Source organism: Diuraphis noxia, unplaced genomic scaffold (assembly GCF_037042655.1).
Source record: "Diuraphis noxia isolate RWA-SAM2 unplaced genomic scaffold, SU_Dnox_SAM2 contig0004, whole genome shotgun sequence".
NCBI lineage: Eukaryota > Metazoa > Arthropoda > Insecta > Hemiptera > Aphididae > Diuraphis > Diuraphis noxia.
In genome coordinates this window covers 58,863,406-58,890,677 of record NW_028301714.1, presented here as the reverse complement: position 1 = coordinate 58,890,677, position 27,272 = coordinate 58,863,406, and the positions used below count along the sequence as shown (strand labels likewise).

Below are 27,272 nucleotides of genomic sequence, written 5' to 3'. Positions count from 1 at the left end.
TTCCATGTCGTAATATCTTTAATATATGTAGATTTAAAATACATTATATTACCTATATATAAGTAGGTATTTAAATACAACTAGAAAGACATACGAAAATACTAAAGATGTTTTTAGAAATTTACTTGTCTACGAGAAAACTTGGGTCTATTTAGTGTTTAATATTTTTTTATTTAAAATTATAAAATCGTAAAATATTATAATAGGCACCTATTTGGTAAGCAAAAAATTATACAAATTTTATTTCATGATATGAAGATGACTCAACTGATGTACCTATGGTGGTTTTCACTTTTAGAAGCATCTTATTTTTGACGTGACCGTCTCCGTTAACACGTGTGTATAATAATATTTACAGATATAGAACACAAATACTCGACATTTTTCAAATGCATACGAATGACATAATTATACGCGTTTACGAGTTGTACATATCATATCAGACCGAACAAAAAATATTTGAGAAAAAAAAGAATAATTATTGTTATATATTAGGTTTAATAATAATAATAATAAACGGAAGGCCGATGGAGCTGGGCGATGACGAAGAAATGGAAAGGCAAAGACCGCGGCGCTGCAGCGTGCAAGCGGCGGTGGCGGTAGCGGCGGTGGCGGCGGTGGTGAGGTCGTTAAAAGAGAGTAGTGTCTAGTAAATTATTCGCAGCCAACAAGAAATTCAGTCCATTCGCGAGTGTTGGTCCGACACGAGGACCCGCTGTCTATTTCTTCCCGAGTCGAACGGTTTCCGGCCACCGCTGCCGTCGCCGCCGACGTTGTAATATTATATTTTATTATACTATTATACATTCGTCCATCTCTGTTCGTTGAAAGTAAAACAATATATATATATATATATATAATTTTTCTTCTCAACGCTGTGGCGTTATAGTAGCGATAAAAAAAAAAAAAAAAAAAAGAAATCAAATATAGAATAACGATTAAAAACTACGCGCGCAGTGTCATTTCATGTGAACTCGTCACATCGGTAGACAACCGCCGCCGACGCCGTCGGTTTTCTCGACGTCGTTTTTGTTACATTTCGCTTTTATAATATAGTTTTCATTTTTATTCGACTGCAGTAGTTACGCGACCGCAAAAATGAACCATCATCACTACCATGTGTGGTGTTTGGCCGTGTTGGCCACTGCATTGTATTTGGCGCCGGCTCCCGCAGAATCGACCATAGTCCTTTCACACACCAATATGGAGAATTCCACCATGTTCGCTGGGACTAGGGTCAAGAAACGAACAGGTAATAATATTATAGTTGGTAAATATTAAAATAATTATGCGATCTATAATTGAGATAGTTTACCACCATTTATTCACGCTTGTGTACAATTATTATCATTTGATTTATATTATATTTATATCTTCCATCTACATAACGCACATTGCCCCAAATAAAGTTCATGATATATTTATAATATTGTAACTATTATTATGGTTGTGATATGAATAATATTGGCAATAAAAAATATATTTCATTCACGTTCGTTCAAGTCTCCGACTTTTACTTGATTTGATTAAATAATTGTTTTCGATTATAATATAATAATTTTTTATTTTTATTACAATATAATTATTGTGAAGCACTCGTGTTCAAAAAATATAAAATAAGTAACCTATAAATGTATTTAAGAATCAAGCGAAGGAAGAATAAAATATATACGTTTGAGTAAGATGATGCGATATTATTATATGTTTCTACAGCAATTTATAGCCAGAGAACGCTCAACAAAATTCAATTTACGATGATATTATTATATATTTCGCGATAGTCGTCTAAATGACATCCATAATAGTTTAGGTATTAACATCGTAATATACCCAACGGAAGAGTTATTTAATTTTCAATCAATATAATATAAAAATAATATGTACAGTTTTCTTTATTATCCATTCAACGTCTTAATAGTTTCCGATTGTCAAGAACATCATTATAGCATAATATATTATATTAGGCATACCTACCTATATACATATCTATTATTTCGCTTGTAATACGCGCATTTAACGAGATGAACGATTTCATTGCGTATAGAATTTAAATAGAAACATAAAGTGAAAACTCAAAACCACGCGCCGATTTATCTATATTGATAATAACCTTCTATATTTTGTTTTCGTTAGAAATGACGACCGCCAATGTATATAATATAATTATAATAATATAACCGTAGCTTGTGTAGTACGATGTATTTAATCTGAACGATCACTGCGGAACGACGTACTTTGTTTTTATCGAAAAAATCCAATGAAAAGTATAATATACCGTTAGTGTACCAAGTACCTACGTATGGTATGCCGTTTCCGCGGGAGCAATAATTTATCTGCAGTTTGCTGATTTTATACGAATTATAATGATATAATATACTCGTTGACCGTTTATTTCACGAATTCAAACGACAACGACTATTGGATTATTATTATTATTATTATTATTATTGCAGTAATCATACTGTCCGAATAATGATTCATTGACGGCATAATAATATTATTGTGTCTCGTGCGCAATGCGTTTGCATTAGCCATCGCACGGGAACAAAATAGCAAAATCGAGACTACGCAAGTCACGAACGATCAGTGCGTATATATTCGATCGTAATACGTTACAAACGCAGGTACATTTTCCTTACCACACATACCAACATTTTCTTTCCATTTTGATTTGTTTCTATACTTACGTCCGTACCCTATGCAGGCCATACGCCGTGTTACATAGTACCTATATGTATTATACACCGGTCGGTCTCGTGCGCTGGGCCTTATCTCGACACCCGCTCGCGCTGTACACATGCGAATCGTGACTGACGCAACCAACCACCACGAATACGCTGCGCCAGGTTCCTTACTGCATGCTTTTCCGTGTCACGGCCAGAGTTGATATTGCAATCGTTTTCGCGTACACGAGGGTACAGCCAGTGATCCTTGGTGGTCTGATGGGGAATAATGTAACACTTAGGAAAATAAAAAAACGATTATCGACATGGTCTGACCTAGACCCGACCGGAGTGTAGGTACCATACGGCATACACACACATATCGATATATTTGTATGTTACGACCAGAATTATTAATGTTCTTCGAAAATCCAAACAGCGATGTCCTCGTTAAGAAAAAATAAAGTTTTCTGAGCATTAATCGCTATACACTATAGGTATACGTAGGTAGGTAGGTATATATAATGGATATAAAATATTGTATGGATGCGATGATCATCGTCATCGTATTGGCGGTACCGAAACTATGGAATCAGTCGTCTGTTATATTGTGTTCGGTGAAAATAGAGACGGAAGTTTGTCGTTTTCCGCGGCTGCGTCCCAGTAACATTATTTTACGTAATTGAATTATTATTTTGTCCGAGGACCGGTCGTCTGGCTGATAGATATAGTAGATCAAACTGCTTTCTGAACTAATATACGTCTCATAACGATGTTTTTATTGAATAGAAAGTGAATCTGAACAACGGTGGAGATTATAAATGTGTCGCATAAAATATATTATACAGATATATCTATCCTCATAAAACAATAGGCACGTATTGAATAAACCGAAATCATATTTTGTACTTAAGTAATCAAAATGTTCATTATATACCTATGGATAAGACTATATTATAAGATATTATAATGCCAAATTTTGGATTGAGTATAGTAAATATAATAATTTTATACTATATACTACAGATATTGTAAATCCACTGCAGCCACGTAGATGTGCATTAGGTGGTCAAATTGGAAAGGGATTAGGCTTATGTATACAAGAGTAGCTTAGGAAGGTAAAAAAAATAATAACGATTGAAAAATAATACGCATAAATAGTAATCAAAGATGTTCGGATTCATATTGGACATGAGACTGCTTATGTACAATTATATTTAAGTGGTTTCGAGATATCAATTCAGGAACGTACAAAAATAAAATATTTTCAAAAGCATTTCCCTGAAAAATTTAAATGAATAAAATTTACATTCGATCTGACATTTATTTTTTAATGCTATTTTATCATACTGTCACTTATTTAAATATTAATTGACCGGTTTAAATATTAAACAGTTAGAACTATAAGTGCAAATGAATTTATTAAAAAACCACATGTTTCAATCTTTCTGGGACCTGTACGATAGAAGATTGTCGATTTTGCGTTCACTGCATTATTGTTAAAATTCAGCTCGTATCATTATCATATCTCGTTATTATAATTAATTTACGTCTTCTATTAACGAATTATGTTAGAAATAAAATATATAAAATTGCAACTGTGACAAATCTATGAATCTAAAATCAATATGACGTTTCAATTACACACGAAATTAAATTACTTATCTTACAACATAGGTACTTCGTTTAAAGTGTGACGTTTCAGGATAACAAAGAAATATATTATCTGATTAATTTTGTCCTAGTGCAGCAAATCCTTTAGTTCGGTTAAAAATAAAATTGTTTTAACATAAAATTTGTCCTAATACTATTATTATTATGTACGTTTACTTTATTGCTATTGCATACAAAGACTAATTATTAGAAAATTCAAAACCATAAATCAAAATATTATAATATTATGTAAAAATACATAATAAACCATTCTGATTTAAAACGATTCGAGCATTACAAGGAAACGGCATTTAAAATATGTTATATATCAGGTACTTACCGCTGAATGCACAGTTCTGCTGTACATAATAATAATATAATACACATGTTGCACGCATAATAAATTACTAGCACAAGCATTATAATTTGTGAAAATATGTAACTATAATCATAAATAGGTATTTAAGTTGTTAGGTATTAATTTAATGTTACGTATATTATGACGCGATGGCGATTAACAATAATAATAAAACTTTTCTGTAATAATGTGTCCAAAGTGGATTAATATAATTATGATTATTATCATGTATTCATGTGATTAGTGGAGAAAATAACCGTGTCCGAGTCATTGGAATTAAACAAACATGTTGTTATTTGTTTGAATGCGCTTGTTAAAAGAAAATATATGGAAATACATAGATTCACATACTTGCGTTTTGATTCGTTTTATTCAATGCCTTTAACATAATAAATGATACACGAAATGTAATTATTATTTTTGACTTGGTACTCGCGTAATTGTCTTACCATGCGTTGAAGACCTGGCCACTTTTCTTTTCTGATTCTATTATTTCTAGGTCTGGCCACAATCTCGTAGATAGACTATTCCTCTGAAAACGTTCAAAACACAAATATTGTATAGAAATATCAAATACTTTCATTTTTTTTTTTCATAACTCTGTTGTAAAATATATATGACATATTATACCTTGTTATATATATGTATAGTATATAGGTATTATTGTGTGTGTGTGTGTTGTGTGTATATAATTTATTTATGATATGTCAATGTATGATGTTATATTTATATATATTCACAAAGCACAACACAAACGAGAATCACCAACTGTGATACTATTATTGAATTTCCGTCATCGTAAAAAATTAAACCCAATAATATCAGTCACATATGGCTGCAATGGAACTCGATTCAAAAGGTACTACCTATATTATATATACCTATATTACTGTGCCTATATGTGCCGTAGTAATGAATTCCATTCTGAAGGTGAATCGTATCTTTGTCGGAAACCTGAATAATATATTAACCGGAATAACGCTCACCACTGCAGTCTGCGGGTCAAAGGTCCCGAAGCTGATATATTTTACCATGAATGACAAACATTTAGGGCAAGGATATCGCATTATTGATGTGGGTGATATAGCATTATGTATTGATAATTATTGTATTATATTATATTATAATACAAACAAATGCGAATTTTATTAAACGCGTCTTAACAGACAAAAAAGGTGGAAAGAACATACATATATATAGGTAATATACTATTTTTTTTGATATCATCATATTTAGATTGAATATTTCGAATATAAATGTAGGTACTGATGATAATAACAAAATTATAAAATGGGTTACTTATTGAAACGAGGTTATACTATGATAATAGCGTAGAGAAAGAAAATCAATTGTCATTTTCACACGATTAACTGCGGAACAACGAAATGGTGTAAAATATTGTGAAACGTTACTCTATCGTAGGGTTAAGGTTTGAGTATCAATCTATTTCGCTCTGTCGCCAACACGTGTATCGCCTACAACTATTAGTTTTATTTTTATTTTCCCGTAATAATTATCTATTTACAAATAATTTTTAATCGTTTCCCTCGCGTTGACAGATTACCACATCTATTCGTCATCAAAATGTACACTGTTGTGGTACATATCATAGGTATATAATAATCATATTAATGACGGGCTGCTGTGATGTTTACTCGGCTCCACGTCGCGGAGACTTAAACGGTTGACTCGTTATCGCTATAATCTGACCTTATAATATTTTATACCTATATTTTTACGCTGGTGTCTAATATGTATTATTATACACTAATGAACTGGCGATTATTGATCATGATAAATATGATTTGAATGTTATATACACACTCGCACATGTTTAAATGTATACCTACTACCTACATGACTACTGTGTGTACTTACTACTTACACACAACACACGATATCATAATATTATGTGTATACAGTGTACAATTTTATTATTATAAATTGTACAACCACGTGCGTGAATCTTTTCCCAACAGCGTTGGTTCCAATGCATATAGGTAACGAATCGATTGCGACCAAATGGAACCTTATAATATCTATATAATATTATATCGATAAACGATTTAACGCACTTTTGTTTTCTGTTTAATCGGTTGTCTTTGACGTGCGTTTAAACGATTCGCTATGGACCTGTGGACAGTGGCTGACAGTGTCAATGTTCTCGTGTGTTTGTTTTGATTGAATAATTATTATGGATAGTAATATTGTATTATTGTGTATATGTGACAACAACAAACACACTGTGTTTGCCTTGAACATTCCATGGCAAATTTTACGCGTGTTACGAAATATAAAGGTGCCAAAAGGTACACGCGTGTTCATTATTACTTATTTATGTTATTGTTGTGCACTTTTGTAGATTTGATTTACATATAGGAACATAGATATGCGTTGCATACGAAATGTTGTTTTTAATTATTGACAAAAATCATATATTTCAGAAAATATAAGCATATATATATAGGTATCATGCATTGTGCATACTGTACGTATATATGTATGAATAAATGTATTTATATACGAGTATGTATGTTTCTAGTGTTTTTACGTGTATATGATACGTATGTATGTATGTCCATATTTTAGTACTCTATACGGTGTTAAGCAATCAGACAATATATATTTTAAATTTGTCAAGCCCGCCGAGAATTTAGGTACCTATACAATATAAGTAAGTACTTACAATATTAAATATATTAAAATATCAAAGTAAAAAAACTGTTCGAACCTACGATGAAAATACGTAATTTTATATTAACGACAATATTATATTATTATGTGTAGTTTAGTTTAATAATTTGTTCACGTCTTTTAAGTCGCATCATTTAATAATTGTTTTCTTCGAGAAATATTTATATTGATATTATTATGCCGTTACAAACGGCAAACTACAAAACCAGTTCTGTTGTTATGCGCCATGGTGAGGATCACTTGTATTTGGCATGAACGGCATTAACCGTTATAACTTGTAAATATTATAATTTATAATATATCCACTACAGTTTCTAATAAATATATATTTACATGAATATAACGATAAAATAGAATTTTTAAGCCCATTCCATTAATTTAATTTAATTTAGGATCAAATAATTTTTTAACTACATATTGAAGTTTGTGTCATTTACATATTATTATCTTATACTGTCGTAATTTAATAACCTGCACTTCAATATAAATATTCCATTCTGATAAAATAAATATTATTTTAATGAAATTTAAAATCTGAAAAATAAATCCATAAATCTAAAAAATATCATTATTAAAAAAACGAACAAGAATTTCAACAACAGCCAACTCGTCTTACTAATATTAGGTATAGATATCTAATGTTCGGCTATATTTTTTAAAAACTTTTTTTAATTGATAATGAAAAGAAATTGCATATGTATTTAGTATACATACATGGATAAATAAGATGAAATTCCGTAGACAAGTTCTTCGTTTATCGAAAAAAAAACCAACGACACATATGTAGGTACTTGTTGTGTTCCGATATTACTTAGCGCATAAAATACAACGTATACAATCCATCAGATTATTATAAAAATACAAGTATTGGTGCATTCAGTTTTGAAATCATACAAATTCATTAAACGATACGAGTTATTTATATTAAGTTTATTGTACTATTATGTGTTTTAAATGTGTGTACGTGTATAGCGTGTGCATGTGAGTTTAATATAATATAGACATAAGATTATACGATAGGTGTGTTCATTTTAATGATATTTATACATAAAAAAATATACAGTTATTTTTAATACTGGTGAAATGCTACGACCAGATGCGTACGTAGGATAATTTAGTTTCAGCTAAGAATTTAAATGAACTCAAAAACCATCGAAGAAAGTGTTGTTCCGAAACCATAGGCCATTACATTTTGTGCCATTGTGGTTTTATTTTACACATTTTATACATCTACCTTCCACTAACGTAATAACAATAATAACGTCTCATTGGATAATCTTCGATATAGCTTCAGCATTATGTACGGTTTGCCTACCAATATATTTTGGTATTATTAATGATGAATGTCAACATGTAGATTAAAATACTTCTGAAATAAATTGAAATAAAATTATTCACGATGTAGGTATCCCAAAAAACCAATATATAATATAAAAGAGTTTTTTTTTTTAATTTTAATAAATTTAGTAAATATATAAATAACATAATAGATACAGTAAGTATAAAAAGAATATTATTAAAATTAATACCTACTGTTTGAGAACATGTAATTTAGTTCAAATTATTTGGCAATAGGTCATATTATTATAAGTAATATTAATTTACATTCATCGTGGTACGTTATTATTATTTGATACTATTGGTCACAACATATAACTTTAAAACGTTTATATTAAAAATTATCAGTCAAAAACTTAAGTAAAACATAACATTAAATTAATATGAATGATAAATGAGAATTATTTATATACAATATATTTCTTATCGCTCAGTACAACTAAAACACGATGGATGAAAGGCGGATATCGTTTTGAAAACGTTGACGTAAATAAATAGCAAACGAAACCGAAAAGCTCCACCAAAAACTAACACTTAAAATATATCGATGAATAAATAATACATTATAACCATCATAGTAAACTCAACTTCTAAAATTCCATTAAAATGCATTAAAAATACTACACTGAGTATTTCATCACGTACTTAAACCGTACTTACGTTATAGTTTATATCGATGTAATTATATATTTAGATATAATATGTAATCAGCTCGAAATATGTGAAAAAACTTACTGAACGCTTATTTATAATAAACGAATAAAAAATTAGAATCATTATTGAGGTAATTATATTTAAAAAAAAAAAAAAACATACACACATTCAAACACAATAATGTTTAACGTAAAAATATTTTAGTTTAATATGTATAACGGTCACAGGAATATATTTTTTTAAATTCTTTACAAGATTAATAAACTTTACACCGTGAGATTGAGTGAGAGTTAGAGCAAGTTTTAAGTCTTAAAAAATGACGTAAATAAAGGGAAAGCACAATGAAACCTGAAAAATGTTCAAAACCTGAATTAAAATTCTACCATGGCGGTCAGTCGTAAAAGTTGCCCTACAAAGTTTTTCGCTTATTATTGGACGTTTTATTTTTATTTTATTCAATATCATTTAAAATCTCTCTTTTTATCGTCGCATATTATATTGTCCGTTGCCAAATATTATTTCTAATACTTAATATTTACTTTATACTGTCATAACGTGCACTATATTAATAAGGTATAAAGCCTAAAGTAGGGTGGTGTTATACTGCAATGGTTACCAAAAATACAAAATTATACATGGAATAATTGATAAAGCATTATATAAATTACTAATGAAATATAATTATACGACACCAATTATTTAAGTTTTCAATATTTAATATGTGAGTAGTGTACCCAATCTAAACGGAACATATAATAGAACAAACATTGTAAATTTTTTTTTTAATCTATTAAATTGTTCACACAATTATTATACTGGCTCGATACTTGTGTCTCTGAAGTGATTAATTACCGATAAATCCCTCTACAGTCAGCACAATATTTAATATTTCCCGTGTAATTGCGTATTTATGGTACTATCATTAAATATTATAGCGTAATATGTTTTCTTAACGATTTTAAACGAATAACCGCAATACAACTCCTAATGCCGGTCAAACATATCATTAATTTTCACCGGTAAACGGTTCATATTTAAAGAGGACAATAACTAATAGATATTAAAACAACGTGACATCAAATATTAATTACGGCTTTAGGAATGAGATTGTGAACTATATGGAACGGTTTTTGAAGTAAATAAATAAATAAAGCATTTTATTTTATGATTTTGAAACGTATTTAGTATATGAAGTAAGTAGGCATGTGAAATCTGACGTTAAACGCTGGAATAAAATTTGAAATTTGTCAACGATGAATAACCTTGAAACGCGATCAATATTTTGAAAGATATTAAATAATTTTTAAAAAAATACTAAAATAATATTATAACGGTATATAGGTAGGTACATTATTATAACATTTTTTCCTATGTAAGTAGTATTGTAATAATATATAATGTAGTAAAACATTATTAAATAGTATAAAGTGCGATAAAATAAACACGCTTAATCATACAGTATATACATAACATACGAGTAGATTATACATTGTATATTAGACATTAGGTACGTAAAAATATATTAAAATATTATATTTTAAGTAAACACTTTCACTTAAGAATTTCTCGAAACGACATAATTTGATATTATTCCGTAAAAAAAAACATTTGAATAAAAATATAAAACAATGCCTACGCGTACGGTGTTGATCATCCAACGGAGAGATAAAATGATATTATGTGAATGCAACATAGGCACCAGCTATTACTGTATTATAAGTGGGTATACGTACCTACTATTATAGGTAAGTACTAGGTTTATCATATAGAAGATATAAGAACAGGACAAGTTATAGAACCTATAACCTATAACTATATAGTTAATCAAAAGTATCCAATATCGTTTGCACAGGACTCGTTACAAAATATTTGAATGTTTTTTTTTTTTTTTTAACTACAGTTTAAAGCTATATCAGCTTCCGTTCTCGGTTGCAAAACATAGAATTATTTTCTATATCTATGATTAACCGGGAGAAATTCACGTTGTCCGGGCGCCGCGGTTCGATGCAAGTGAAACTAATTACGTATGCCCCTGTCGCTTGTCGTGGGTGCCAATGGAAGTGTGAAATTTGGCATGTGGTCAAAGTACACGTTGATCGATGGTCGTCCGATGTCACTGATCGATCGTTTATATTCTAGGGAAGTGGGGATCGTCGGACGAATGTTATATTATATGGGAGAGGGGAACTCGAATAAACCGTGCAGCCGGGTACCTATTGAATAGACGTGATATTTAATTTTTTTTACTTTTTTGTCTATATTTTCGGAATAGTAGCCAAGTCACGATTTAATGGAAACATACAGAACGTGTGAAACTTGTATTATTACTTTATATCTAGGTAAGTATACTTCATCATCAAAACATCATCAACTCGTGGGGATTAGAATAACCCACATATCGTACTGTATAGTTCGATTGTCAACATTATAATAATATATTTTAATTTGGACATTTTTGGTCGTGATAATATTATTTTAATACAATATATTATGACATGTTTATTATTTTAATATAGGTATCGATTTAAACGTTGTTTTCAATTGTCACGAGTTAAAATCTAGCGGTTTAAATTTAAGTGTGTTCCGACTAGATAATACTACTATAAGAATCTTTGACTAAAAATTATGTTGGTATAGAAAAAAAGATAGTTTATCATATGCAATTAATTATATAGTAATAATATAGTCTTTTATGTCATACCATAACAAATTTAGCGCAAAGAAGTGTAATAATATATTATACAGTCATATTTATATCTGATATATAATATCATTTTATATCCCTAGCTAGATATATTATAATATACCACGGTGAACAAATTATGTTATATTTTTATTTTTCGTAACATAAATCAACTACACAATGTTTGAACTGCGCATTTTTTTTTACAACTATTATATCGACGGTATAACGTTCCATCAAGAGTACTTATTATATTTAGTTGTATGTAAAATCATTTGTTTCGTAAATGAAATGTCGAATCACATAAGATTTTTTAACGTTATTATTTTGAATAATTATGCAGTTACATTGGAGGGGTGTATTATATTATTATAGTTGTACAAATTTAATACATATACTTAGAAAGTATCAAATACGATCTACATCCGGTTTGTGCGGTTAAATAAAATGTAATTAATAAAGACTAAAACTATATAATATACCTATGTGTTATGCGAATGCTATTAATTTACAGCTGTATAGTAATCAGTACTCGTTTATTATAACACGTCATACCAATATGGTGCATCAATAATAGTAATAAATAATTTAAAACACGATAAATAGGTAGGTACCTATATAACTTAGTGCGATCATTCTAAATTCTATATTCTATAGCGACAATATAAACATTCCAATGACATTCGCAATGTCTTGAAAGTTGGATAATTTGAGATGTGCACGTATGAGGGTTTCGACAATAACATAATATATCGGAGACAACCAGTATAAAGTCACCTCACTTATTTACAACTTTTTTATTATTACACTACACACGATTTAATAGTATCACAATCGGGCGGGAAAGGGGATGCTTAAAAATCTTAGTATGTATTATTACTATCTGCGTTATTGGACTCATTGATCTTCCTCTTTACCGGAGTGTGTCACTAAACGACGAAAAATAATATTATATTATATGTTGTGCAAAAACAAATCTATGATTTTAAATAATTAATTAATTAAATATCTGCATTGTATTTATTCTGTATAGAAGTATACGAATCGCATTTTTTTTTATTTTACACGACCGTGTAATTTATCATGATATTTAAATATTATTTCAGCTGGTTTTTATTCAAAACGCTATTCGAAAAACCTATTCACAACGTAATTCACAACAGACTGGCACCTTTTCATCATGCCAGTATATGCTTACATTCCAAATTGTGATACGTAATTACATAATACATTCAAATAATTCGTTAGTGTAATATAATATATACCTTTATATGAAATTTTTTTTATAAAACCAACAATGGTACCTATTGGTAACCATTATAACGAAACTCGCGACTGACGGACATAACGTGTAAGATATACCTCTATACTTTTGTTCCATATGCGTGGTACCCCATAAATATACAATATTTGAAATAAAAATGTGTCAAATGTAACGTACAAATTGTTATTTCTAAATTATTGATTGCACGATGATAAATTGATAATATTAATGAATAGTTAATGAAATTCATTAATCTGTAGCCATTACATGTTTAAAGCTATATATGTATATTCTGAGCATTATCGTGGCCGCATGGCTGAAAATTTAGTAAAGCTATAGATCCATAACTTAGATACCTAAAATAATTTATATTTTATTATATATATGACGTTAAAAATATAATATTACAAAAGCAAATAGGTATATTACACTGTAAATATATATAAAACTTTATTATACGCCATTCAACACGATAGGAACATTGAATTAAATCATTTTTATCTAGGTACCTACTAACAATAATAAATTATTATTATTATTACTATATTTGTATAGATATAGGTTAGATAATATTAATATGATTTATATTAGTATTTTATCTTTCTTTGTACACCAACTATAAGTACTAATGCATTTTAAATCAAGAATGTTTGAGTTTTGCCAGTTGTTTTAGAACCATTAGTATAATTTTAGAACTTGGCAAACTCTGTCTTCTCGATCAACTTCAAATAGACCAACACGAAACTTTTGGTCTTTCATATCTGCATAGAGCATATTATTCGAAAACAATAATCCCTTACGAATCGTTATTGGAATCTAAAAGCTATATAAGTCCACGAAGATCAAAACAAAAAACTTATAATAAACGTAATACATTCTGAAATTATGCAGGTCAATTCGCATAATGCAGTATACAGTTTATGTCATAATATTATTATGGTCGTAGATTTTTCTACATAGTGGAAAATGATAGGTATTTTCTTTTAAAATAAAAAATAAATAAATAAACACGCGTGTCTTTGATTTCTACACGTCTGAACCGGATTTCATGTATTTTTTAGTAATTCCATTTGTTATTACTATGGCAATTTACAATCTTACGATAATAAGACGTTTTGAGAGTTATAGAAACCGTCGGTCATCCTCAACCTCTAATTACACAATTTCACTATAGGCGCGTGCCCGGAATTTTTTTCGTATCGTCTTTTATTTATTATTATTATTGGTATATCTATATTTATTAATAATAATAATAGTATAAATTATCTTACACTAATTATCGAGAAGTCGTTATTACTATTATACTCATACGACCAAATTTCGGTTAAATAGCAGAAATATGGGCACCGGATATAAAGGAAAAAATTTCACCATATTTTTGTTTGCTCTACTAATACAATTAATTAATTAATTTTAAATCATAGTACTTAGTCAATAATTGTCCTACAGTTGTCGTGGAATTTCTAATTTTAAATATATAATAATTTCATATTACACATTTTAATAATTTATACTCTTATAGGTAAATACCGACTATTTCATAGATATCGAAATAAACATAATATTTTCTAGTTACTTTACTATGTAAATATGTTAATGTGTATCATAATTCCGACTAAAAATTATAATTGTTATAGTTATTTTCGATATAAGGATAGCCCATCATTATATGCATGGCCAAATTAGCCTCCCCCTAAACGCCCCTCTCGTGCGATACTACTTAGCGTGGAGGGCCACCACATACTCTCATAATTTATTTAAAATGATGTTAGAGGGAGAGGGGTAAGTTAAAACATTTGAACGAGATTGACTAAATTTTCCCAATCCCGCTCTGTAGATAATGCTATGGATGTTGGTCGGAGAACTATAACTGACCCTAATGTTAAATGTTAATTAGTATAATATTTAATACTTTAGAGAATAAACTTAGAGTGTTAATTAATTGTAAAGATACATATTCTGCGCGTAACTATGTAAAGTAGAGTTGTTGATTGTAGGTATATAGTCTTAATGTTTTATTGATTGATTTATATGGTTCTGTTTCGATTCTTGTTTCGTTTGTTTTTGAAAAAAAAAGCTAATTCACAGCGTTTAAAAAATAATTCGATTCTATAAGATATAAAATGGGTTGTCGTCCTTCTGAATCTAGTTCACAAACGTCAACATCCGTTAAACAACGCAACCAAAGACTTAGTACAACTTACAGTAATAGTGATCAAGACAATCGTTTATTTACAAAAGAACAAAACTGGGAGATTAATATGAACAACCAAATAATTCAGAAAAAAATTGACGCAGCAGTGACCATGCCTAGACGCCCCATATCTCCATTCATAAAACCAGCAGGGAAATCTAGTGCAGCCATAAATCAAGCATTGAAAGACAAAAAGATACTAATCGAAAACAAAAGGATGGCTCTCAGATTAAAAAATGTTAAGTCCACAATCAATAGATAAATGTTACCAAATATTTTTATTTTTAAAATCGAAATATTTAACTGTTTTAAAATATTATTACATTTTTTAAACAATTAAATCTTATTCAGATTATACCATATTATAATGCAAATTGATATTAAAATATCGTAAGAAGATTGGTCAGATCACATATTATGTATCTAAAATGTATATTATAATATCAGAATACTGCTACAATTTAAATTTGTATTTTCACCACAACGATTAAAAAATTATCACTTGAATGACAGTTTATAATGGTTTATTATAAATAGCAACGTAAACACAAATAGAGTAGAATTTCAAAGCCAAACACATTTAAAGTTCTCGACCATATGAACAAAGTTCACAACCTAAAACTCTAGTAAAATATGTAACATAATGTTAATATTCAATATTTTAATTATATTATGATTTAAGACCAGTTAGATATTATAGCATCTATCTAATACCTATTTTCTATGCATACAAAATGAAAAGCCATTTAATCTTTCATACGAAAAACATTTTACATGATTTTTTATAAAATAATTACATTTTAATTTTTTATATTCTAAATTATTTGTTGTGCGTATATGACATTGAGCGGCAAATGGAAACACACCAACGTCACCAACTGCGGAGAAATAAATCAAAATCTTTTCATAGACCAAAGATTGTACCTACTGCATTTGGTAATGTAGTACAAAATATTGTGTTCATTAAGTGTTTCATATATTTATCAAGGAACTCAAATCAATCACGCCATATAGATGTTTTTCGTAGCTTTCATCGTTCTTGATAAAAAAAAAAAAAAAACTGATCTTAAATCACTGTGCTGTATATAATAATATTACGATCTAGTCATTACGACAACTCCATTTTGGTAAAATCCATATCAAGTTTCCATCATTACAACCTAAATTTTGATTTCAATCTCGATCTTTAATTTTTTTTCGAAGGTACACCTATATATAGTATACTTTAATAGACGAACACTTTGCAATTCTATTTTACATAACATATATTCGAGAGTTACGGTACAAAAACGCTATAACAATAACAATTGTACTCAGAATAACAGCACCATAGTTGTAATAGTTAAGCATATATGACGTACTCATTCCGAAGCAAAAATATCACAACGATTACAACACGGGGTGAAAGATTACGGGATTCTGATTTCCGGGTTATGCACGAATGTCAGCCCGTGCACAATAATAATTGTATTATTCTTAACACAATGAAAAAATAAACACGAAACGCCTATTATTGCGCAATCGACAAATAAATAATATTATAATCATTATAATAATGTATGCATCGGGTGACGATTCAAATGATGTTATGCTCATTATTTTAAAAACCGCAAACGGATACGAATCCGGATACTTGATCGTTAAAACTAATGCAGACGTAATAATATGATATATGCATAGTATGATTTAGTAGCTGGTACTACTATAAATGTGCACATAACACCTCATTATCTGTTTATAATTATATAGGTACAGTATAAAAAATAATAATGTTTTCTTATAACATTGAAAACTTTTCAATTTACAATATAATAAGTAATGCAGTTACGACAGAAGTAGCGAAAATAAAAACAGTCACACACTCGATTTGAAAGCCAACAGAAAACTAAATTATTAATAAGTGTGAATAAATGATTAAGCATTCAACCTTTTGTGTCGGTATAATTTATAGTAGTTTATGTTAAAATATATCATACATGAGGGCTCTGTTCCACTGTAAGCTTCACTCACCAACCAACACCCTTCAATCTATTTTTTTGTGAGCTGACAGTTTATAACTCTAATATTTTCAATCGATTTCTCTTCAAATTTTCACTCAATCCTGATTCTCCCACAATTTTTACACCGTGAAAACTCAACGTATAATGACCATATGCAAATATTATAGTCTATTCTTACTGTAACAATAATATAATTCAAAAAAAATATTTATGTATACGATAAAAATATTTGTTGTCAGGTTAATTATATTTGACAAAACTCTATTTTTCAAAAAAAAATGTATAATAGAGGTATAATATTATTGTGTATTATATGCGCTCAAAATGAAAACTACAGCAAGCAAATGTAACATATATTTTACTAATATTAGTTTATAGGTACATTGTACAATTATAAAATATATATGTACATGTGATGTTTTCGTTATCTCCACTGGACAATTTTTCTAAAACATTTTATTTGTTGAGTTCTATTTATTTGCTGTCGTCTACTGGTCTAAGATGAATGTAATTGGTTATATTCCATATAATAGTTGTCTAGTTTTTCGCAAAACGTTTAAATCATAAGTAAATCATTTACTGTATTCGCAACGTAGTTATGTGTTTTGGTCTATAATATTTTGAAACTGATGATAAATTCCCATTACTTGTTCGGTACAAAATTATTTCTGAACAGTAAATGTCGTACTGAAACATGGATATCGGGTTTCGTGTTTGTTTTTTAATCAAAGCTCATAAAGTCAAAACACTATATAGGTTTTTTATATTTGAACAAACAGTTACTACTATCTATGATTATTAATTGTTATATTATGCACATTGCGCATCGTGGAATCGACAATATAATATTACGTACATTTCAATCGTGTTTTACATCGCATATTATAAGATACTTACTCCACTGCAGGAGGCCGTGTGGAAAATCATGTCTTCTTTTGGGGTTGAGTCGTACCTCTTGATCTCGAATAATAATAATAATTTTGTAATAAATCATTTTATCATTGTGGTCATATGAGTATTATATTTGAATACGCAAATACAATATTATTATTGCAAACGTTTGACTTATTACGACAGTAAATGGCTTTGAATAGAACTATTGAAACATTGTTTGTATATATATGCCCATATATTATTATCTTTTATATGCCCGTAACATTCCAATTACCTTTCGTACGCGTGTACTCGTATATTGGTAGATATGCTTTATTCTTGTTCACGTTTTAGAACGTACGTTTTAGGAAATACTGAAATACAAACACCAGTTAATCCGTAACTCGTGTAAGCAGGATTACAATTAAATCATTATTATGAATGGAAAACCTAAATGTTTTTTTTTTTTTTTTTTTTTTTTATCGGGGTTTTGAGCAATCAAACATCGCGCTGATTTTTACACACATTGCGGATAGATAAATTGTATTTTTAGTATTGTTACGATAATCGGTTAATGGTTTAGTGTGTAATAACAAGGTATTAAAACATTTTATTTTTTTATTTTTACGTTTAGAAATCGCGTAGCTGCGCACGAATATTCAGAAGAATTTATACAAATCCAATATATATTATCATTATATTGTTTCGTTACTAATGTCGGTATAATAAAAATAAAATATTCTGTTTCACAGTCAAAATAATAATTACGACACAGCACAATTATTAAAAATATGTATTTACAATACTTCAGTATTAACGCTGTCATTATTATCATGTGTTTAGGAGGTGAATCGAATGATCAAGCAACAGCGGAGTCGTATTGGACTCCGGGACATGTTCAATCTGCACAGGAAGATGACTCTGCCTACGTTCAGCCAGAAGAATATTTCCCGTCCGCTCACGGACTTGTACAAACTCACCCAGCCACCTTTTCTGGGTTTGGAAGTGAGTGGTCTAAAATAATAACACACATTTTGTAACCATGATATTGTATTTTAATTAAATAACTCGTTCGTATATTATTATTTTTTTTCTTTCAAAAGGCATTTCCGAAGCATCGCACGGTAATTTGCCGCCTTTGGGATATTCATCACTAGACTTCGACAAAAGAGGTCTCGAAGAATTGCGTAAGAATCCTGAACTTTCGTCACCCGAAGAATGTGCAAGAGCTTGTCGCGAAGGAGAGCCATCCAGAATATGTTATTATCATTTCACCGCAGAATTATACAACGTACTGGGAGCGTAAGCATGAACATAATTTCATTATTTCGTTGTCTTCGGTGTAACTCGTTGGTCCCTATATTATATATTATACACATAACTTATCATTCAACATATAATTTAATATGGAACATAATAGACGTCTCTCTCTATATATATATATATGTGTTCCAATAAACACCTTACGACATTCTCATCGTTGATTATGATATTTTATATAGTGGTTATTTACCGCGTTTCGAACGAAATTAAATTTCCTTTTGTTTGAATGTATAGAGCTTGTCAAGTGTGCACACCAAACGCCACCAACACTTTGTGGAGCCATTGTCAGTGCATATTAGCTGATGGTGTCGAAAGAGGAATGTTGGCTGTGAATCGTATGTTGCCCGGTCCAAGTATACAGGTATATATAAAATATATATCCATCGTCGTGTTACGATATCGCGTAGTATATACGCGTCTTGTTCTCTTCTCGACGTGGTATTTTATTTCTCTCGTTGTTTCCCGCGGGCGTATATAGGTCTGCGAAGGAGATAAGGTCGTCATCGACGTCTTGAACCACATGCAAGGTATGGAATTAGTGATCCATTGGCACGGAATTCACCAGAAGGGAACTCAATACTACGACGGTGTCCCGTACGTCACACAATGTCCAATTCACGAAGGAAACACGTTCAGATACCAATTCGACACCAACAGTGGCACGCATTTCTGGCACGCCCATTCCGGTAAGTGTAAAACCAATATTAAGTATAATCAATAATCGATAAATAAAACTTAAAATAATAATAAAATAAATATTATTTAATGTATAATGTACATATTGTGCCGGTCACGTCTACGTAATATGCACTCCACGTGCGACATACCTACTAGCCACCACCGCCTATATTGAAACAGTTAATCAGGATTTATGATTGGTTTTGATAGCATATTAACATTTTATTAATATGCACACTATATTATACGTAGGTATATACTATGCGTGAGCGATCAAATTCCAATAAAAAAAAAAAAAACATAGTCTGTGTATTCTTATCCGGTCGGCCGGCCATGATTCACACACATTAACCCAGTTATAGTTATACCTATTCAACATAAATAGTAGCAATGTCTACATGTGGCCTTATATAATAAAGTGCCTAGTACATTAGTAGTACAATTTAGTGAAAGTTATTGAATTAATAATTATTATCTAAACAAAACCACTTAAATTAAAATATTTGAATATGAACCGAAATGAAATGTCACTTTCCGTGTAAACAGTTATACATAAATGATAAAAATACGAACTTCCAATGAACTTAAACGCGAAATGTAATTCAATAAATATAACGTTCAATTGCTCACTTCAAATTCGACAATTAATTTTTTTCAACAAAACTATATACAGTGTTCTTCTAGGTATTTCTAATAATTATTAACTCTGCTTCGTATACATTCAAAGAATTTAATACATTTGAAAAAAATATAACAAGAGATAAATAAATCAGTAAAAAATTAAATGTGATGCCTATACCTACATTTTTATACGTCATATTATTTTGTATAGGTAGTAAATTGCATGTAGGTAATAATATATAATAGTTTTATAGTTTTTTTTTTTTTTATATTTTTTTAAAATATACATAAATAGACTCATGTCAAGGAAAACACTTTTGATTTATATTTATCTACAAGAAAATAACTTTCACAAACGCTAAATAAAATATGTTAATATAAAACCATAAATTAGTTTGATAGTTAGCACATCAAATACTCATTCATTTAATTATCTTCACTTTCTTATGTAAGTTAATTAACATAATCGCTTTTCATTATGAATTATTTAAAATTTGACAAAACAACTAATAGTTATATAAGCCTAGTAATTCGCACTTAATAATAGCGCCAATTACGAATATTTAATAGCATAATATTATACTATCAAAAATATTTTAACTTTTTCCTTTTGCAAATAGTATTTAATTGGATTAAACTCGTTTTTATAAAACTCTGAGTATTTTATGATGGTAAAGTGCTAAGTTTAATTGTTGTTCCGTACGAGTATCGATACTAATTTTGATACCTATAAATATTCGTGGTGGGTTGAACCGTTAAACTTCCGATGACCATAAAAGGTGTTCAATCTCAGAATCATATATTTTTACGTTGAATATACTTCATAATATGTGCATATATAATTCCAGTAAACAAAGTGCACAGAATTGTCGATAACATTGCCTCTTCTCTAGAAAAAAAACACTTTTATCCAGCCCTATTGGTTGACGTAGCCCAGGCGTTTGATCGCGTTTGGTATAAAGGACTTCTTTACGAGATTAGATGGCTTCCTGTTCCGATATACCTGACTCTAAACTCCAACTTCTTACTATTCCGACCTTTCCAAGTGAGATGTGAGTACGAACTTTCTGCTACTCATTCAAATAAAGCAGGTGTCTCTTGAAATAACATCCTTGCCCCCACAATGTACAACATTTATCCCGCTAAAATACATCATTCAAACCTCACCAATTTAGCCGCTTTTTTGGACGACATATGCATAAGGTCTTCTGACCTAGACATTGATATTGCCTTTGACAACCCTAAAAGTCATTTAAATTAACTGCAAATTTGGTTCAATCTATGGAGAATAAAAATAAATGAAAATAAATCGTCACATTCACCTTGTGCCCAAAAGTCCGTCCTCCACTCTCACTGAATAATAAAATAATTCCTTTGGTTAACTCTGTTAAATACTTAAAAATTCATTTGGACAAACGTCTAACTTGGGCTACCCACATAAAAACCAAAAAAATATAAATTAAATTAAAACTTTATACTTTAAGACACCTTTTTTGCTCCAATATCTCAATCAATAACAAAATTCTCTTATATAAACAACTAATTCGTCCTTCGTTGACTTATGCCATCCAAATCTGGGGATCGACCAAAGTCTCAAATCTTCATTTGCTTCAATCTTTCCAGTCCATAAACTTACGGTTATTAGATAAAGCACCGTGGTATGTTAGCAACAAAACTTTTCACAACGACCTAAAATTTCCTACCCTCTCTGTACTTGCATCTACGCACTACAAAAAATTTCACTTCAACCTCTAATTTATCCTCTTTTACTATCTCGGATAATCCTCCACGTCGCTTAAAATTTAATTGGCCACGCGACCTCCTAAACCCTCGACAAGAGAAAAAAAAATAATTTTAATAATTAATTAATTAAACAAAAAAAATTCATTCTGAAGTAAACATTATTAGACGTTTCCTTCAATCATGACGTCAAGCCTTGTAATCGTTTTATACTTATTACTTCTTGTATTTTTTTGTATACAGATTGTAAATATTCGCTTAAAAAAAAGTTTATGAAATAGTTATAGTCTGCTGATAAACTTTTGTTTTACCATTAAATTTTTACAAACATTATTACCATATGCTGTTTAGGACTTCAAAAAATTGATGGTATCTACGGTAGTATTGTTGTACGACAACCACCATCGCAAGATCCCAACAGCCACTTGTACGATTACGATTTGACCACACACGTGGTACTCTTGTCTGATTGGCTCCATGAAAATGGAATGGAACGATTCCCAGGTAGATTAGCTGCAAATACCGGGCAGGATCCCGAATCTCTGTTGATCAATGGCAAAGGGCAGTTCACGGTGAGTGCGGATGAATAATTTATTTTTTAGGCAATAACCGATGGTAATTAAACATTGCTATTCGATTACAGGACCCAAATACTGGATTTAGTACTAACACGCCTTTGGAAACTTTTACCATCACACCGGGTAGAAGGTACAGGTTTAGAATGATCAACGCCTTAGCATCTGTCTGTCCAGCCCAAATTACCATCCAAGGACATCCGCTCGTGCTTATTGCTACAGACGGAGAACCTATTCAGCCGGTGGTCGTCAATACAATCATTTCATTCTCGGGTAATGTTTGAGATGATAAGCTGTTTTTTTTCGTTTGCGTGCAATGTACACCATTTCATAATATATATCTCAATGTGTCCGACAGGAGAGAGATACGATTTCATTATTAATGCGGAACAGCCCGTCGGTGCGTATTGGATTCAAGTCAGAGGTCTTGGTGAATGTGGAAACAAACGCGTACAACAATTGGCCATACTCAGGTATGCTAGAGGACCATATCAACCGAAATCAAAGGCTCCAACTTATGATGTTGGTTTACCACAGGGTGTCGTAAGTGATTATTATTAATTCGTCACAGTATATTAGATATTGTATTAATTCATTTTCGTTTTAATGATAGGTAATGAACCCGTTGGATGCTGTTTGTGATCGTCCCAGGACTGATGCCATTTGTGTGAACCAACTGAAAAATGCCAAAGTTATTGACAAAGGTCTTTTACAAGAAAGGCCCGATGTGAAAATATTTTTGCCATTCAAATTCTTATTCTACAGACCTGACGAACTTTTCCAACCTCATCAATATAACAAATACTTGGGTATACCAATATACGTTAAATCGATTACATAAAAATAAAAATTTGTGTATCTTATAAATTAAGGAAGAATATTTTATAACTATGATTAAATATTACTCTGTCTATGTTTATTTGTCAGTAGTTTGCGTGAAAAATATTAAAAACTTTTCTTTTTTTTTCAGTGGCCCCCGGCGGTGGAGACCATGTAATCAGTTTAGTAGACGAAATCTCTTACACCTCTCCAGGATCTCCAATGATTTCCCAGATCGACGATATACCTCCAGAATTATTCTGTAACGGAGATAACAAGCCAGCAAATTGTGGCAGAAATTGCATGTGTTCACACAAAGTCGATATTCCAAGACACGCTGTCGTGGAAGTCGTGTTGGTCGATGAAGGTAATAATTTATACATATTGACAAATCTTGATATATTATTTCAATAATAATATCCAAAATGTGATAAATCTATATTGTTGTTATAATTTTCATTTTTTTATTTTTATATTTCAATAGTCCAACAACCAAATTTGAGTCATCCGTTCCATTTGCACGGTTACTCGTTCAACGTTATCGGTATGGGAAGATCACCCGACAAGAACGTCAAGAAAATCAATTTGAAACACGCCCTTGATTTGGACCGAAGAGGACTTTTAGACAGGCATTTCAACTTGCCACCGCTCAAAGATACGATAGCCGTGCCCAACAACGGTTACGTTGTATTCCGGTTCAGAGCTGACAACCCAGGTAAGAATAATTGCTGATCGGAATATAAATTTAATAATATTATAAAGGATTTTTTTTCTGCTCAATAATTATTACTATTATTATCGTCATAGAGCGTGTCTTGAGTCAAATATTAAAATATTGTTAGTACAGTTAATTCACCGTATATTTTATACAAACGTTAAACATGTTCACAGGCTATTGGCTGTTCCATTGTCACTTCTTGTTCCATATCGTAATCGGTATGAATTTGGTGCTTCACGTCGGGACACACGCTGATTTACCTCCGGTTCCCGAAAACTTCCCGCGTTGTGGCGACTTTTTACCTCCAGTCAGTGTACACTGATCACGTACATAACACGTCAGTTCAAAACTAAGTGCTCATATAAGTAACGCAATGCGGTAACCACAGTTAGAAGCGACAAAAGAAAAACATACGTCCATGTACATTATAGATAGTATGTTTTTTTTATTTATTTTATTTTAAACGTATATATATATATATTATATTATATTTACATTTTTGTACCCTAGAAATAATGTGTTATGCCATAACGAACATATATGTTATTTAAATGTGTTATTATTAGTCACTCGTTCAATTGTTTTTTTTTTCATTATATAGTCTAAGTCATTTCACAATATTAATTATTATGTGTAATATTAATTTATCAAGCACAAAATTACCATTTATTTCTATCTTGCCCAAATAAATTTGAAATTCATCAATTTCTTGCCAATATTATATGTAACCTTGTTTTTACTTTATATATACAATATGATACAATGCTTGATTCTACTTAATTCTATACGTCTAATTCATCTTGTAAATAATGATCAATATAATTAGTAAATTCTAGGTGATTAATGTTTTATGAATATTGTCAATGTATAAATTAGAATAAACGTTATGTTTTACTGTAAAAATATTTGTACTATATTATTCTTTTTGTGCTATAATAACAAAATCATTATTTTCTTTCACTAATTTTTATGATTAAAAATATTTCAGTTTATATCTTTTTTTGTTTTGTTTTTATTTTTTTAATACATTTAATATATTATATAGTAAACAGTTATATTCATATTTAATACTAAGACTCATTTTTCAAAATCTGAATCAACTTTTTTGATTAAAATTATACACGTCAATTTTAAAACAATTCAAGAAACGTTTATGTCATTTCAATAGTTCTAAAAATATGTAAAACACACAGCCTGCATAGATGACTGTTGACTATGATTACATACTATAGAACGCTTTTTGAAAACACTGTTCTCAGTACAGTTATCGAACAGTATAATAGCGGTCTGTTATAACTTGTAAAATATACATTATGTAAGCATAAACATAATTAATTATCAATCTGGTATTATATATCGGTGTTATGTAGACCTACTGAAATTCTTAAAATAATACATCATGTTGAAACTACGTTTTATAGATAATGAGGCGGATTGGGTACAGTGCACTTTTGAAGTGTATGGTGTAATGCAATTCAGGGTTTCTCGGCCTAGAAAAAATCTCCGTTTCTAAAAAAAAACTGAATGAATCATTTTTAAGATTCAATATTATTTACTTTATTTAATATAAGCTGTCTTTATATATACATATCAAAAATAGAAATTGGAATTGCATGTAAATGAGATAAGTGTACTTTTTATTGTTGATAACCAAAAATAAAAGACAAAAGTTAATAAGTTACGGTAGTGGTACATGGAAAATTGTCAAACTTCGAAGGAATATATAAAAATGATTAGAACCACTGGTCAAAACCAACCCTTGGGTGTCTTCAACCTTATTATGGGCTATAAAACTTGAGTTAAGTATGTAACGAAACGCAAATTATTTCCTGAATTCAATTCAATAAAAATAAATTATTATTGATTATACAATTGTGAAAATCTTAATTTTTTAAGAATTTGTTAGTATTATCACAACAAATATTTTACCTCAAAAAATAATGAATTATGATTATAAATTTTAATCGAATAATATAAAAATGAATATAACAATACAATATTACTTGTCTTATAAGTTTAAATCTAAATTTCAAATTGTTATTTAACGTTAAAATTTTTTTTATTTAAAAATAAAATAAGAATAATTTTGATTATTATTTTTATTATTAGCCATTAGTCATCGACTATTTTTATTTTTTTTTTTTTTTATTTAGAAATACGCCTCAACTACCAGGGTTATTGGCGTTTAAGATATACATGTTACAGTTTAATTATATTTACATAATGATACTAGAGTATAAAGAAGAAAAGTATATAAGATAAATAATATGATATCAATAAATATATAGTTATATTTTTTGTAGAAGGTTCGTTTCTTTGAGAAGTTCTAGGAGTGAAGATGTTCTTTCCGTGTTTGGTGCTAGTATTTCACATAGGTTGTTGGGGAGCATGAGATTTTCTCTGGCATCTTTTGTGAGGAGGCAT

At 29.9% G+C, this 27,272-nt stretch overlaps 1 protein-coding gene across 1 annotated transcript; it reads left to right on the top strand.

The window, feature by feature from the left end:
* The first annotated feature begins 677 nt into the window (after positions 1-677).
* LOC107168953 (multicopper oxidase 3-like) lies at positions 678-25,847 on the top strand. Its single transcript, XM_015518522.2, has 12 exons — positions 678-1,252; positions 19,218-19,379; positions 19,478-19,676; positions 19,932-20,058; positions 20,176-20,383; positions 23,088-23,308; positions 23,380-23,584; positions 23,670-23,854; positions 23,925-24,120; positions 24,282-24,497; positions 24,615-24,845; positions 25,022-25,847. Exons 1-12 carry the CDS (start codon positions 1,099-1,101, stop codon positions 25,168-25,170), a joined length of 2,253 nt encoding a protein of 750 aa, XP_015374008.1. The 5' UTR covers positions 678-1,098; the 3' UTR covers positions 25,171-25,847.
* The last annotated feature ends 1,425 nt before the right edge of the window (positions 25,848-27,272 follow it).